Source organism: Manacus vitellinus, unplaced genomic scaffold (assembly GCF_001715985.3).
Source record: "Manacus vitellinus isolate BGI_N305 unplaced genomic scaffold, ASM171598v3 scaffold_49_pilon, whole genome shotgun sequence".
Classification (NCBI taxonomy): Eukaryota; Metazoa; Chordata; class Aves; order Passeriformes; family Pipridae; genus Manacus; species Manacus vitellinus.
The window spans coordinates 5,347,685-5,364,073 of record NW_021940603.1 but is presented as its reverse complement, the minus strand read 5'-3'; the positions used below and the strand labels follow the sequence as shown (position 1 = coordinate 5,364,073).

General features: G+C 40.2%; 1 protein-coding gene across 1 annotated transcript in view; it reads left to right on the top strand.

Moving 5' to 3' along the window:
* The window catches only part of DOCK10 (dedicator of cytokinesis 10), a 121,942-nt gene that overhangs the window by 16,505 nt on the left and 89,048 nt on the right, over positions 1 to 16,389 (top strand). Inside the window, exon 2 of the mRNA XM_018080034.2 lies at positions 15,825 to 15,944. Coding sequence (XP_017935523.1) covers positions 15,825 to 15,944 — 120 coding nt within the window. The remainder of the gene's footprint in view (positions 1 to 15,824; positions 15,945 to 16,389) is intronic.

Here is a 16,389-nt window from a genome sequence, read left to right as displayed (position 1 = left end):
GTGGCCCACTCCAGGGTACCTTGTTTTTCTTCTCCCCAGTATTTGAGCTGAGAGCTACCTGCCCACCATGTGAAAATGCCATGGTCACAAAGTGCAGGATTTTCTCTGTTTCTGCCCAGGGGCCGGGTGTTGGGCAGGGCTGTGGCATCCTTTGGTTTTTCTTCAACGACTTTATTGCTGTGGTTCTACTAAGAACTCTGACTTGCTGGAAATGCCACAAGTCATTCAAGGGAGGTAGGCAGGTTCTTATCTGCCCTGTGCCAAGTGGTGAAACGTTAAGTGTGTTGGACAGATCTCTCAGTACTGGTCTATTCTGCAAAGACTGTATGAATGGCAGTGTCACTGTCATCACAGTGGTCTTAGTTTATACATGAAGCAAGTCTTGTTATGAGATGCTTGTGTTTCATTTCAGAATTTAATTTTAGAATAGGTGTAATAGGCAGTTGGTGCAGCTTGTTCCAGCAAAAGAAGTTTTCTTGCTTGTTCATAAAACTGTCTCTCAAATCTGTGAAGCAAAAGGCCCAAGTCACGATTAGGTGTGTAATGACTGTGGGTGTGCAATTATTTATATATACACTGGCACAAGTCAAGACTATGTTTTTGAGTTGCACTGTTTGTACATGTCACCATTGCTTCTGGACAGAAGTCCTGAGCTGAAGTGAAGCATTCATTCCCTGAAATTTGCTATGAATTCGATGTTTGCATGAGATTTTTTTTTTCTGCTCTAAATTTGGTGGGGACAGGGAGAGAGAGGGAAGGGGAATGTCTGTGTGAGCAACTGAAGCATCACTTCTCGATCCTTCTTGGTTGGAGTTGGTAGATTTTATTATTTTAGAAGTACAATACAGTGAATTCAGTATTTGCTATACAGCAACCCAAATATTCAGCATGTTTTGGGGTGTCTTTTATGCTAGCTGAAGATAAACACTTTAGGAACTGAATTTTTTTTATCTTTCTATGGCTGCTAGCAAAGCATTAGTGAAATACATTTCCCAATGACCTACTGTAGAAGTGGATTAGTTGCATTCAATTTTTTTTACATATTACTGTATATTACAATTCAAACTGAAGTAAATTATCTAAGACAGTGAATAGATCTAGAAGGAAAATGAGAAGCTCTAGAAGAAATGTAGGAAAAGGGAATTTAAGGTTCTTTAATAACTTGTGACCCCTGTTAGAACACTTAATGCTAGTGGCTTTGCAACAAAAGGAATGCATAGCTATTCCTTAGCTGGAGTAGAGATATCAAATGTTACTATTTTTCCTATCTAGATATTATAAGTTTCTGAGAAATGCTGGGAGCAGATGAACATGTCCCACAAAGACAGCAGAGCAGAAGGCAATTAAACACTAAATTAACTACCTTACATAACTTATCGTTTTCTGAAAGGCTTCAGCACCCTTATTTTGACTATATGAATTGGGTACAGCAGTTCACAAATGTAAAACAAGGCTTGTGGTTTTCCTATGACCAAATACCTCTTTTCTTGGGATAGGCTGGGGTATGGATAATACTTCTTACCTTATACATAATAGTTCTGAATTTAAAAGCAGCACAGGAGCTTTATTCTTATTAACTGGTTTTATTTTCATCTTAAACTACTCAGTACCTTTAACTGAAGAGGTAGAGAAGTCTTGAGGAGAAATTAGGAAATCTTTTAGTCACGCTGATGCTAATGAAGTTTGCTTTGTACTTCTGCTACAGGACAAAGCATTACGAGACACTTGAATGGTTTTGTTATTCCCCATTACAAGTGTAGAGGGATTTGCATTCAAAACAGATCTAAGAAAGTGCAGTCTTTATTTGCAGTTGTTTACTATTACTTTGGTTCATATCTCTGTGTGAATGCTGTAGCTTATTTGTTATTTCATTGCTTCAACCTTTTAATGCCTTGGTGTTGAGAAAATGCAATGCTAACTGCCTTTAGCATTGTTCACAAAAGTCTGTCTGTCAGAGATATGGAAATAAATGAGGATTAATAGTATTAGGAATGAAAATCCTTTGGACAAAAGATACTCAGTGGAGTAAACTGGATAAGGACCAGCTGGAAACTTGAACCTAAGTTCATATTTTGTATTATTTTGGAGTAATACAAGTTCATTAAAGTTTCAGGAAGCACTAGTGACCCTTATCTCAGTGGAAAGGACAACCTGGAGGGGCCAGCCAATGCTGCAGGAGGCAGGAAACTGGGAGAGAGCCTTTCCAAGTAAAGGAAAGATGGAGCTCTGCTCGTTCTGTGTGCCAGTTACAGCAAGGAGTGGATAGGCAAAGGAGCCTCTGAGAGGAACTGATACCTGCCTAAAGTGAAGCCAGCAGAGCTGATGATTCCAGCGTTAAATTTAACTTCTGGCAAGGGCCTCTCATCTTGGCAGCCACGTTCACTGTGTTATATGAGAGGCACGAGGGACTCCAGTATAGATAGTGTGGTAGTTTGAGAAAAAACAAGGGTGATTCCAACTTGGTTAATGTTGTGGTTCTATACTGGTAGCCTCTTGAAATGTCTGCATAACTTGGCTAAGGGTTTCTGTTGTCCTTTCTGTTTTCTAGTGCTAGACACAGATGGTTTTTACCACTAAGTAGGAGTACAGTGAAATCTTAAGCAGTCTGTCTTAAGCAGTCGCACAGCAGGCTGGTAACAGTTTAAAGGAGGTGATCTTCTCAGAAGCAAAGCTGAATGACAAAGATAACAATGAGATGGGGCTTTAATTCATGAAGTTGTACCATGTTTTAACAGTGGGAGAGGAAAGCAAACTGCTCAGACTGATGCGGTTTTATAGTGCTCAGGTCAGACACGCTGGGCTCGGTGTGACTGTTCTCCTGGCTCGGAAGTCCAGCATATGGAACAATCCTTGGAACTTCTGCAGAGGTTTGCTACTTTGGATCAAATGTAATGCTGAATCAAATTTCTTATGCTGAGAAACAGGTGAAAGAGTTCATAGAATTCAGAATTATTTGTTAGAAAGAAAAAGAACAGAAAATGTCACTCAGGATAAAGCTGCGGATCTCAGAGTACTTAATTGAAACAAGTTGTGGAAAAGATGCTTATTGTCCAATTTGCAAAAAATCCAGAATGAGAAAGCAAAAAAACTATCACTTTGTCTTAGTTATGCACACAGATATTAAATAAAACAAAAAAACTCAATGCATGCCACATAAAAGCTGTGTGTATAGGGGAGTGTAGCATTGCTGCTGCAGCAGGATGAATCCTCAGCTGGAACAAAGAAGAAAAGGTTCTGTGTGTGTGTATGAACATGTGTGGGCACTGAGGGGGTTTGTTCGGTTTTAAAAGACCTTTATGCCCTGCCAGCCTTCAGACAGCCAAGCACAGAGTGAGTCTCCTACCTTAATTAAGAATAGTTTGATTTGACCATGTCACTGCTCCCATTGCCACTGCTGTTCTGAGGCACTGAGTGAGGGGCTTTTAGCCTGTCAAGGTGCTGCTGGGATTGCCTCTGTGTGGGGTAGCAGAGAAAAGGAGCTGCTGGGATGGCTGTGTAGGGTTAGTGGGATGGGAGAGCTGCTGAGATGGCTCCTCTGTGGGGCATCTGGGGAGCAGGCTCTGTCTGGCAGCTTTGCTTTCCCCTGAAGTGGAAGCAGGGTGAAGCAACCAGTTTCTTAGTTGCCAGGTTGCAAGCATTTCTAAAACCAGGTTTCCACAGAACAAAAATGCATTTTGGATACCAGCATATAAATTTCTCTTTTTTCCACTTTTTATAACTGTCTGCAAATTTAGGAATTTGCAGGGTACTTCCTCTTATTGATGTTTCATGCCATTTTGAAAGGGGAACTGCTACCTTGGTCCAAAAGCAGAGATGGGCCCTGGGTCCTGGCAGCACAAACCTGTCACTGTGTGCTCAGTGGTTGAAGTCTGCTACCGAGGGGCTCAGGAGGAGGTGGCTGTTCTGTGAATGACTTTTTTTGGCTTGCAGATGCACATGAAGTAAGAGTGCAGTTGTTTAGGCTTTCGAATCAGAGAGGGTGGTGAGGAGAAAGGATGTGATGGTGTTTGAGACAAAGATAGATTTTCAGTTGCAGTGTTTTTTCTACAACTTCCTATTTCAATTTGCATTACAGGTGGGGGCTGGGTGTATTTATGGTTTAATGAGACACTCTCGCCTTAATAGCACAATATTATTCACAGGAAGAAATGAGTTATTGCTGGTTTTCTTCTTCTTTCTGTTCAGTTACTGTGGATACAGCATGTAACTTTTAGACATACTTCCCCCTTGAACAGTGTACGCAGCTTCCAGTTGTTGTGCTGAAGCTGCTGAAGAAAGGAGGTTAAAGGAGCATAGTTTTTAAAGAGAGATTTGTTTGGTGCTTAATTCCTACGGATACAATGAGCTTTCGTGGGAGATTCAGAAAGGAGTCCAGTGAACTGCGGAAGAAGAGGAGGACCACTAGGCGAGTGAATCAGGGAGAAATTCACAGATTAAGCTGTGTGAGTATCAACCCCTTCTTTCCCCTGTTCTGCAAAATTGCCAAGAAATTGCAGGTCAAACACCCTTCATGCTACACAGAGGAAAGCGTGGGATTTATTTCTCAGTGTGTATGTAGGATTGACCGAGTCTCATTCAATCTCTGTGATGAGACTCTGAATGCTGGAGACCGATTACCGGAGTCTGAGACTGAAGGACAGGGAGTTCAGGAGTTTACAGAACTCAGGTGCATTTGGGAAACTTATAGACTCTCTGACACCTCATAGAAAGCGTCTGGTAGTTCCATGAAAATCCATAATGCTGCTTCTGGAGTAGAAAGTTAGTCTGTGCTGTTTTGGATTTCGTGATCTCTGATGGGCATCTCTCAAGGCCAGGAAGAGAAGGAAGACACTGTCCTTCTGCAGTACAGGGAGCAAATGAAGAAAGCTCCAGAACCCTTGGTGGAAAGCTGGAGTGAGGTTCTGCCCCACGAGCTAGATGGCACCTTTGCCAGTGATGGCTTTGGGCCAGGACTGAACCTCCTGAAACTCCACCATGGGCCCCTGTGAAGCTCACATTTAACTGCGTTGTGCCTAAGCTTTACTGACTGAAACTAAAACTGCAGATAAGTTTAGATAAAACGCTTAGAGCCTGCTGTTGGGGAGTCTTAGGCAAGTACTGGTTTTCAGTGTATTCTCTTAACTTGAGAGACTACTTTAAATCATAAAACATGTAATGACTTTCCCAAGAAGAAGCAATGAATCCTTTTCTTCAACACAAGAGGTGTTTAGTTTTCTTCTGTAGTTTTGTACATCCAATTACAAACTGTGTTTGCATGTGCATGCTGAGGGCTCTTTCAAGGCTATTGTGCATGTCCAGTGTAACAGAATCAGTGATAATATGCCAAGGAAGAGCATTTTCATTAACTTTTTTAAATAGGAAGGAAAAGAACTTTGCAGTTGTAACATTTGGTCACAAAGATACTTTGTGGTTCATCTAATAGGGTGCTTAGGTTTTGCTTGTGACTAGCTGCTATTTTGGACTTGTATTTTGTATGGAAGTGGATCTTTTTGATAAGGCTACTTTGCAGTGTAGTTCCTGCTGCCCTGAGCTATTGGCATACAGTCCAACACACCATGTTTAAGCTTCATGGTCTTGGGCTCTCAGAATGAATGCTGGTGGTGCTGCTGAAAGCATCTAACCTTGGCAGTTCACGAGACTTCGGTAGAAGCTAGGCACTGCTAGCTTGACTTCTCTTAAATCCTGGTTAGAAGGGATTTTTTTCATTAATGTACAGATTCTGACTATACTTAAGTGCTCACCAGAAGTGGTTAAAGTCTTACAGGAAGGTATGGCTGGAAATAAAGCCCAAATAATAACAATAAGCCAGCAGCCTGCCTGCACGTAAAGAGAAATATAATTGTTCCTTTTTGCCTGTATCCTCTGATAACAGAAACTGAGTGTTCAGTTTAGGGGTGTCAAAGAACCTTTAAATTTTATTGATTCTTAGAAATCACAACAGTGTATCATAGTTTGACCTAAAACTTAGAGGGCTTGTAACCCTGTGCCTGTTGCATTTAATTGGAAATAGGCAACGTGCCTTTTTCATCAGAGGCTTTTGGATCACACTGCATTTGCCCTGACGTGGATGGCTGCCGTGTGTCTGGGACATAACTCAGCTTTTCAGGGGAATCTGTGCTGATTTCTGTTCTTTTTCAGACATAAGATGGGGTCACTGTGTCATATTATTCTGTGAATGTATTTCTCAATAGCTTGTTTAGCCCTTAGGAAATGCAGGCATACTTGGCTTTACTTTTGTGACTTGCAATCTGTGTCTTTCTGCCCAATATTTCATAATTGGAGCATGTTAAATCTTTGGCCTACAGGCACTTTTTGCTATCAACCAGCAGCCAGTTTCTCCTTCATGCATCAGTCCTCCAATGCTGCAGATTTCAAAGTGGTGTCACTGCCAATGCATCTGTAAAGGCTTTTGTATGTGGGGACCTTACTCAGAGAGTGCATTTCTTCGTATACTACACATATACCTGTGTTTTCTGTAGATGGACTATATCATTTTCTGGAAACTCTGTTTTTTGTAAGACTAATTATCTGATTAGCTTTAATTGATTGTAGGTTGTTGACTGAGCTCAGTGTGGCTGACCAGATTTTGCTCTCATTTACATCCTGTGTGTGTAAATGCCTTGATAGCCAGATAATTGATTGGGTGGGGAGTTGATGTCAAGGAAACAATAACAATTTTAATGTCATGGTGAGAGATGAGTTTATAATGGCCATGTATAGATGATACCAATTTTTACAGATAAAACCTCTGTGGAAATACAATAATTTACTCAGATATATAGCGTGAGAAATATCTATAACTTGTGAAGAGATAAGTGACTATAGTGTAGGTAGAGAAAGAGGGTTATTCACTGAGTAAAATGAAGTGGAACAGCATATATGAGATTTTGCCCCATGGGGCAGTGACTTATTACTAAGTACTCCAGAAGTCAAATGGTATTTTTTCTAAAGTTTGTTTAGAGCTAATGCAAACATTTTTCTTGGTTGTTTTTGCTTCAGGGGCTTCTGAAGTGGTTGAGCCCTTTTCAAAACTATTTGCTCAGCAGACAGGTCTAGGTCTTCATACATCTAAATTTTAGGTTGGAATTGAAAATGTACAATGGATGTTTGCTTGTGTGCTGCATTGCAGCTTCATCAGACATGCAATAGTGATCAAAGTCTTCAGCATCGGAACACGATAAGAGCTTTCCCTTCAGTCCTTGAAAAGCAAACTCTCCTATGCACTCTAAAGACAAAGTCTACTAAAAAGAAATCTTTATTTTCAAAGTAAATAAAACTGTTTTTAAAGACACTTTTGTACTGTGCACAGCATTATGTAAAATATACCCCATTTTAGCAGCAGGTTTGTGCTGGATGATCCTGATGGAGGAGCAGGTGAGGTAGGATCACCTGGCATATCCTTCCTTTTGTACATTCCCTGAGCCTGTACACAGATGACCGTGGGTAGATCACTCCCTCTCCCCTTTTCATCCAGTTTACACAAACAGAGGGGACTGGTTTGCCTGTTGCTGTAACTAATTCTGTGTAGTGTCAGAACTGGGGTTCTACCTTTGCTAGGAGGGTCATCTGAGTGCCACGTAAGGGCAAAAATTGGGAGTATCTTTTCTTATATGTAGACTTCCCTGAGACTACAATGACTGTATATGTGCAGTTATCTGTATATACCTGTGTGTGTGTGTGTGATAGACTCAGAAGTGCTGTCTACATGAACTTTATACTGGAAGCTTAAAAGCTTTGGTCAAATCCAGTACCTGCAGGTTGCAGGCTGGTTTTGTTAAGGTTTCTGTTTGCAACCATGACTCTGTGCACCTGAGGCCATGCTAGAAAAAAGCGAACATGAAGCAAAGCATGTTTACAGAACAGCTGACCTAGACTCACTTCAGCATCCCCTTTGTGGTGACAGGGCACTTCTCCTTCCCTGGGGTGCAGTAATCATTAACAAGGCAAGTGGCTGGGTAGAACACTCCAGCTCTGTTGGCAGCTCCTCTCTGCTCTCCCACAGCTCCATCCCTTTTGCCCAGTCCCCTTCCACCACATCCTACCTGTCTGTTCGGATGTCTGCATGAAGAGGAGTGAATTGCATCTTTGGCTTTTGCTTGCTTTCTTTATGAATAGATTCAGTGTGGTACCTTCAAAGAAAGCCTTTTGTTGCTAAAACCGTACTTTTTTTTTCCTGGTTAAGGTCAGGTAAGGGGAGAGAAAGTGGCTGAGTGTTACCAGGTTAGAGGTCTGTGTAAATTAAACTTTAAAAAAAAAAACCTTATGATACTTTACAAAACTTTCTTGTTTTTCCCCTGAAGTGACCTATGGGCAAATATTTAGTCTAGGCTTCAGAAGTCTTCACAATTTAAAAGCTGTCATTTTTGACATTTTGAAAAGCCAACTGATTAAATTTAATTTTAAAACTTAGCAGTTTTATTAGAGGTCTTGTCAGGGGCTGATTTTAGTAGTTGTATGATTAAATGAAACTTGTTTATGTCCTTCCTAAAAGAGTTTCCAGATACTGCATAAACAGAGAGGACAAGTAAGTTGTTGTCTTGTTACCTTGAATATTTTCTGCAGACTGTACTGGTAATTTTATCCAGTGTCTAAAGTGACAAGTACTAGTCAATAAAGATATACATGCCTGTGCATATACATTCCAGATTCAGAAAACACCACAGAGAGGCTACAGTGTCAGGTGCATAATCATGGATGAGAAACATAATTTAGAAAATGCTTATGATTAAGCAGAGAACAGCACAAACCATCCCCTCTCTCCCCCCAGCTGGATGCTCTGCTGAAGCAACAGTCCTGTGTGGCTTGAACATTTTAACTGTGAGTGGGGTGGTGTTATGAGGCCTAGCACTTTTAAAATTCATAACGAAAGCAACGATAAATTCTAACTTGGGAAATAAGAGGTATTAGAAAGAGTAGGTCACTCCCAGTTGCCTGAGAACAGATCTCTGTGGTTTGAGCAGCCGTAACCGTGGTCGCTCATTGGTCGGCTTGCTGGAGAAGCTACGTGTGCCACTGAAGGCTCTGATGGCTCCAGCTGCCCCATCAGTTAAAATGAAGGTTCTCTGATTTAGCTCATCCAGATGAGAGGTGTTTCAATTTTTCAAATGTTTAACCCGCTGAGTTCTCTTACAGTGACTTTTAAAGCTGGAAAATATACAACGTAGATCTTGATAAATTTTGATCCAAAAAACAATGGGCATGTAGGCAGTTAGGATTCATCCTACCCCGACTGTATTTGTACAAAGTAAGTATCATTTAGTCACGCAGGTCCCTTATTGGTGTCAATCAGAATTTTCATTGAATAAAGAGGCCTTTAATGAATGAAAATTACTTTTCACTTTCATTATTCCCAGCAGGGTCTTCAACAGGTTTCGTTGCTTTTGCTCTGCCTGAGCTGATGGGTACTAGAGAGTCTTGGCAATTTCTGAATCACTAGGAATTGGGGGGTTGAATTCTTTGTAATCCCTTGCTGTTTTCTCTGTGGCAGAATTGTGTGGGAACTGGCAATCCCCTTAATGAAATTTATTGACACGTTGGCTTCACTGCTGCCACTGAAGAGTGTATCAGTTGTGCTGTGCAGCCCTGACTGGATTCTTTCCAAATAAAATTCTCCAAGTTTTACTGAAAGTCATGACAAATTAAGCATATTGGACCTGACAAGTGAGTGTATTTTAGGCTGGAAGAGAGGGGTATGTAAAAAAAAATTTCTTTGTTCCACTAATTTTAATAAATTTGTTGACTATGTTTCACACTGAGCCAAAGGAAGCCTTTGTAATGTGGCCAGAGAGTTTGTTGACTGTGAATAGATGCAGAATAGGCCAAGCAGTCATAAAAAGGAGATCTGAATCAAAAAGAGAGGCCATCTGCCTGCTGGTTCTGGCTGTGCCTCCCTGTCCATTCCCCAAATACCTTTTGCAGACGTTGAATTGCCTCTCCTGTGCTTGAAATGTAAAATTTATTTTCCTTAAAGGAAATCTGTAACACGATGCAGACTGTGTTGGGAGTGGAGAGAGGGGTTGAGAGCATTTTGGGTGGGTGAGACCTGTCACTCCCAGCTCAGCTGCTTGAGGGTGTTGGGGACACCATAATCCCCACGTGGCTGCTCTGTCTCTGCTCACTGGGTACAAATGCTGCCACCGGAGCCACTACCAGGAGCACTCTGGATCTCAGGCTGCTCACCCATGGTCTCTGGTGGTGGTGGGGAAAAAGGTGCACTCAGTGGAGATATCCTTCCCACGGTGCCCACCTCAGGCACCAAACTGCTCTATTGTCTCATAGAGACATACCTTGGTCCTACAAAAATGCAGAAGTTTTGGTGACTCTATAAAAAACAAATTGTTTTCCAGCCTCAGCTTCATCTCCTTGAGTATTTAGGATTTGTGACTGTCACATCTCAGAGCTGCTGGACAGTCTGCGTCACTAGTATGTCTGAAGACAGGGTTAAATTCAGCATTTACAATACACCTCCACCAAAAGTCATGGAGTCGTGGCTGCTCTTTAGCTTCATTTCAGACATGCTTGACAAAGAAATATTCAATTGAATTTGGCCTACCCTGGTGGAATATAATTAACTACATATATTAACCATATAAAAAAATAAAAGGACGTGTTATGTCAGAGACAGAGTATTTAACTGGGGAAAGGAAGAACCAAAAAAGTGTGAAAATCACTTCACATTGATGCCATCCTGGAATGTAATTTAATTTACTGTTGTGAGTTTTAGTAGAATTGGGTTTGGTGAATAATATTAAGAAGACAATAAAAATAAAGGAAGGCAATGCTGTTATTTTAGTAAGTGGCCCTTTCTCTTGTAAGTCTGCCCATTTCAGTATTTCAAATGTGTAGTAGAATGAATTGAAATTTTAGACAAACCATAGCTTGGATGAAGTATAAAATCAGAGTCTTGCTTGATCTTGACCAATCTGACCATCATAATTGTTTTGACTCTATGAACATGCAGTGGATCCTCTTGTCACAGAGGTACTTTAGTCCAGGTAACTGAAGTCCATCAGCTTAAATTCTTTTTGTTTATCTGTTTCTTTAATTTTTTTCTTCCTGGCATGTGGAAGAGAAGGAATTTATTTAAACATCTATATTAAATTCAATAAATTTTAGATACTTTGGATTCATTGTCAGAATAATATGTCATTGAAGCATTAGAAAATCACAGCATTTGGTCTACTTTATTTTTAGGATGGGGAAGTGCTTGGGATGACTATCCAGAGACTATTGGTCTCAGTTACATCATTTCCTCCTTTGGGGAGTGTTCACAGAAATACGACTTTAGGAGGATGATAGATAGTTATGAAGAGAAGATGGGTGTAAGCATTAGTGCACAATGACTGTGCAGCTGGCAGCAAGCCAGGTACCATATCTGATTCTGTAACATCATTTATATGAATATTTTTGCTCATTACTACTGTGGAAAAATAATGCTTTTGTACCTAGACCAGAAGATGATGGCAATGAAGCCATATATCACCGGTGGAATCTGGGCTGATTCACCTGTGTGAAATTAAATAGAGATTATTCTCCTGTTGGCTCCAATGTTCATTTAACAGCTTTTCAGTATCCCAAAAGAGTTTCAAAAAGTTGGGTCACCAAAATTCAAAACTACATGCCACAACACTGTCAGGGTGTGAAGTAAATAATACTGCTGAGATTGTTGTAGCAGGTGAGGAGTCAGAGAGTGCCTTTTTACTAGATGTATTCACAACTGTTTCAGCACAGCTAAATTCATTACTCACTTGAGATGAAGAATATAAAAAGCATTATAAAAATCCAAGCCAGCATAATTCGATCTTGGCTCAGATTGCCAAGTTGGCCTGTTTCCAAAAAGAACAGACAAGTTAAATTGAGAAGAGGCAGCACTATGGTTATTAAATTAGCTTTAAATCAACCCTACTCATTTACAGATCTCTGCTAGTGCTTGCAGGCAGAATTTGCTAATCCCAACATCACTGCTTCTGTCTGCCTGTGAGGAGAAAACTGAGCATCCATCCCGCAGCTTCTAGAGATAAACTAGAGATAACCAGCTGTGACTTCCCATCAAAACTGCAACACTAAGCATTGCAGTGCTGAGCTTTGCTGAGTTCAAATTACTGGCTCTGCAAAGCATGTAGTCAGTGTCCACAGTACCTAGTCTTATGGTCTGTAAGAACATGCAGAATTGATGAAGAGAGGCATTGTGTTTATTATATCAGCATGCTTGTTGTTGGCAGGGAATGGACTAGATGATCTCCGCAGCCACTGCATTGACAAGGATGCCCTATTACTTGCATCTCTGATTTATGGGAGTTGGCATAATACAGTATTGCATTTTATACAGGATTTTGCTGTAATGCCATAGAAGGAAGAAAGTAATTTTTATTGCATCAGTAGAAAAACATCACCATTAATATTGAAGTGCTTTGCTGAAAAGTTCTGCAGTAAATTTGATAATGTCACACCTACCTACATTTATTTCAGATGTGTAATCTTTCTCAAAAGGCTTCTCTGTTAACATCTGTTAAAATGTTGCCATCAGATCGTGCCCTTTGCAGCACTGAGAGTAAGAGAATTAGTGCCGTGGGAACAGTGATGTTCATGCACTTGCTGTGTTTCTCTGCTTTAGGGTTTTCTTGAGTTGTATTCTTGTCTCATGTAAATGACCTTGTAGCTGCCAAGGAGAAGTTTTCCCCTGGAGTGTTTCAGCAGCTATCAGGAGTGGTTTTCTGAGCATTGCCAGTTTCTGAAGAGCAAAGCAAGGGCAATGTTACATAGCTTACCCTGCCTCCACCTGCATCCCAACATCTGTGTGATGTTAATTTTGAAGGAGATGTAGTTATGTTCACCTCAACCTTACAGGGATTTCCAGGGGGAAGAAGGAATACCTCTTAGTTCTGCAATAAGAGTAGTTTCCACGGCCATAGAGAACCTGCAAATGCTAGGACTTTTTATGGGATCTCCCCATATTTCAAGAGAAGTCTCAAGATTTCTGGGATTTCCCAGCTCTTCCATGGTCTTTGACTTCAGTAGAAAGGTGTCTATTTATGTCATTTGTTTACTTAATGATTTTTTTGAACTTTTGAAAGCTGGCATTTATGATGTTTCCAAGAAGCATCTGACCAAGATTAATATTGTATTGACACGTCTACTTTGAGAGAGTGGACAGTTATGATATCAGTGGCATATCTGACTTATTAAAAGTTGATATTGTTGCAAAACCATTAGCCTGACAGTATCAGCTCTGGGAAGGGGGTGTTCTCAGTGTGATGTCACAAACTTTCTGCAGAAAATGTTCTTGTTTTAGTGAAACCACTGTACAGGAAAAATGGCTCAGTGAAACACTCGTGCCTCATAAATGTCAGTGCATGTATATTTTCACTTTTTCTTTGAGTTTTCCTGTAAGTGGTTGCTATAAGGTTTCCTACTGAAGACAACAATTGCACTACTTACAAGTTTGCTTTCTGCTAAATTTAAACTGAATGAACTTTGTTCAGACCTGGGCATCATTACCAAAATGAGTGGTACAGCATAGAGGTGCACTGGTGTTTTCTCTTCATGGTTTCAACTCCTTGAAGCTTGTGTTTATAGAGGAATATTTAATACATAGATACAATGATAGATTTAATGATGGAGAGTCTAAAACTCCTGTTGAAAGGATACTGCAGTGAGTTATATGTAATTTGAAAGGGAACAAGAACAAGCTGTGCATGGTGACATGGTCAGATGACCCCATTAAGTTCCTGTGGGAAACCACTGTCGTCAAACTACACACTGAAATCTCTCTGAAGAATATGGCAGCTGCTCAGCCTGAGAGCTTCTTGAGCAGGGCTGGATAATTATGTGTCAACTGGTGCAGACCAGGGCCAAGTACCTGCTTGAGACAGTTTAAGGTGCTGTGACTGGGGGTCATATGAAGTCTCATGTGTCCTAGTAGGGCTCCTTGTCTTACCTGAACATCACACAACGAGTGTGATGTCACAGAATCTAAATTAAAAATTAAAGCAGTTTCTTCCCATGTTGCCTAGAGAAACTGTGGTTGCCCCATACCTGGAAGTGTTCAAGGCCAGGTTGTATGGGACTATTTGTTCTATTTCTTACTATTATGTGTTGGTCTTGCCTGTCTTTTACAATTCTTTAATATCTCAGCATCAGTAGATAGTGCTTTTGGCTTGTGAATGCTAAACACTAATGATTTCAGAAGTTTATTAACTCTTAAGCTGACAAGCAGGACTGTGAGAGTTAATAGACTGAGAAGAGACGTAATAGACTGAACTGTTGAAGGAGCAGTTCTGACTTTTTTAATTGTCTCTCCATCCTTTGATGGAGCTTTGATGCTTTGAGCAGGGAATTGGAGTGGATGGCCTGCAGAGGACCTGAGTTGTTCTGTGATTCTAGCATCAGCTGCTCAGCAATTGAATAACCTTCTAGGAACATGTGTATCCCACTGTTTTAATCTAATTTGTGTGGTTGAGTTACTGATACTTAATTAAACTTTTCATAGATGCGTTTGATGCCAAAGGGAGTCTTGAACTCGAAATAGAAGGGTAACAGTGTTTACAAGAGCTGGAGAGAAATCTTGAGATGGCTGTGATGACTAAAAAAAAAAAGGAACTCTTTAGAACAAAGTCAAAAGAGAGAAGGACTTTTATATTTGAACCATTGTATATATAATGGACCATATGTGAATTTTATATACGTATATACATATATAAAAAAATTCAGGTATGATCCTTTACATATATATATGTATATATAAAAAATCAAATACAGTGGACAATCATGAGATTGTCTTGGAGAAATTTGTTTTATGGAGGTGTAAAAGCTTTCTTTTTCAACACACCTTGGTTTTGATTTAGGGAAGAGGGAGGGAAACTTGATATTAATGTGGATAGCCCAATGCAAGAACAGTGGGTAAAATACTACTTGCTTAAGGTCCACTATTGCATCAGACTGAAGGACTGTTCAGCAGAAGTGTTTCTGCATTTGCTTTTCACTAGTGTCCTTTTCCACTCTTATCACCTGCTTTTCCATCCCTCCGGACAGTTCTCTTGTCCTTTCTCACTCACTCTTTCTGATACTTACATCTTTAAATTAAGCAAATGTTGTGACTCGAATACTTGACTTCATTTGTTTAATGTATTCTAGCATGTCAGACAGGCTTCTCTTTTTCTATTTTTGGGTTGTATTTCAAGACATTGTGACTTCAGTTTTGTTTGGTGGTTCCTGTGGTGGTTTCTTACTTTACTGCTATTTCAGGCAATAACAGAGTACTATTACCATGATAGTACTCCTGTTTCTGACAAGAAAGGCCATGGGGCTGGATGCCAGATAGTTTATTCCAGGAGAATAATCTTGGATTATTACCAACTAAAACAATATGGTGGCATTCACAAGCTACCAGCAGTTCAAAGGGTGGGACTGTGTGAGACAGTGAAAAAATTAGTAGGTTTCTTATTCTAAAACATGTTAGCTCAAAGTCGTATCTATGTTCGTTTCAAACTGTGTCTGTCATTTTGCCTGCAAATATTTACGGGGAAAGAGAGAGAGAATTCCTGAGAATGCCAGGTAAGTTCATGTGGTGGGTTTAGTCTCTGTAATGAGCTGACAGATTGCTCTGGAATTATCAGATGGAGAGAGGCTGTTACAACTGGCAGAACTTCCTCACTTCCACTCTCTCGCGTGAGCTCAGCTACAACAAACTGAGAAGACTGGGGTGAGGAGAGAAATTATTCATGCTTTGGTGTATAAAAGGGAAAATATAGCAGATCTCAGTTTATGAGAGGGAAGGAAGGTAAATTTGGATGTAGAGAGTTTACTTGATTTTTTTTTTTCCAAAGCAGGAAAAACCCAAACTCTTGGAGCCTCTGGATTATGAAGCTGTTATCACAGAAATTGAAAAAAGTATTGGGGACAGCCAGTTTAAGGATCTGATATTATTCCCTGATGATGACTTTTCAGTAAGTACAAGACAAATATGTGTTATTCTTTTCCTTTGGTTCATCTGTTAATTTATTTTATCTCCATTGCTAGAGGGAGAGCCAGAAGTTGTCCAAGGGCTCTCTAATATTTCCTTAATTCATGCTTAATGCTTTACTTCCCTCCCACTGAATTCACTTGTTTTTGTTGGGTTTTTTCCTTTGACATTTTTATATGCGTGACTTTACTATTCAGGATTAGATAAAGCTCGAAGCCCTGGTTGTTCCCAAATATATTTTGGGAACTCACTAAACATGTTATTCCATAACATATACTTGTCTGTTTACTCAGCACAGTGGTAGTTTGGCCAGTGCTAGAATCTCTCCCTACTGTTATAGTCTAATTTAATCTGTAACTTCTGATCCCATTCTGTTTTGATGTATTTGGCCACTAGAGTCCCTGGTGCTGAGGAAGGCTCCCATGGGT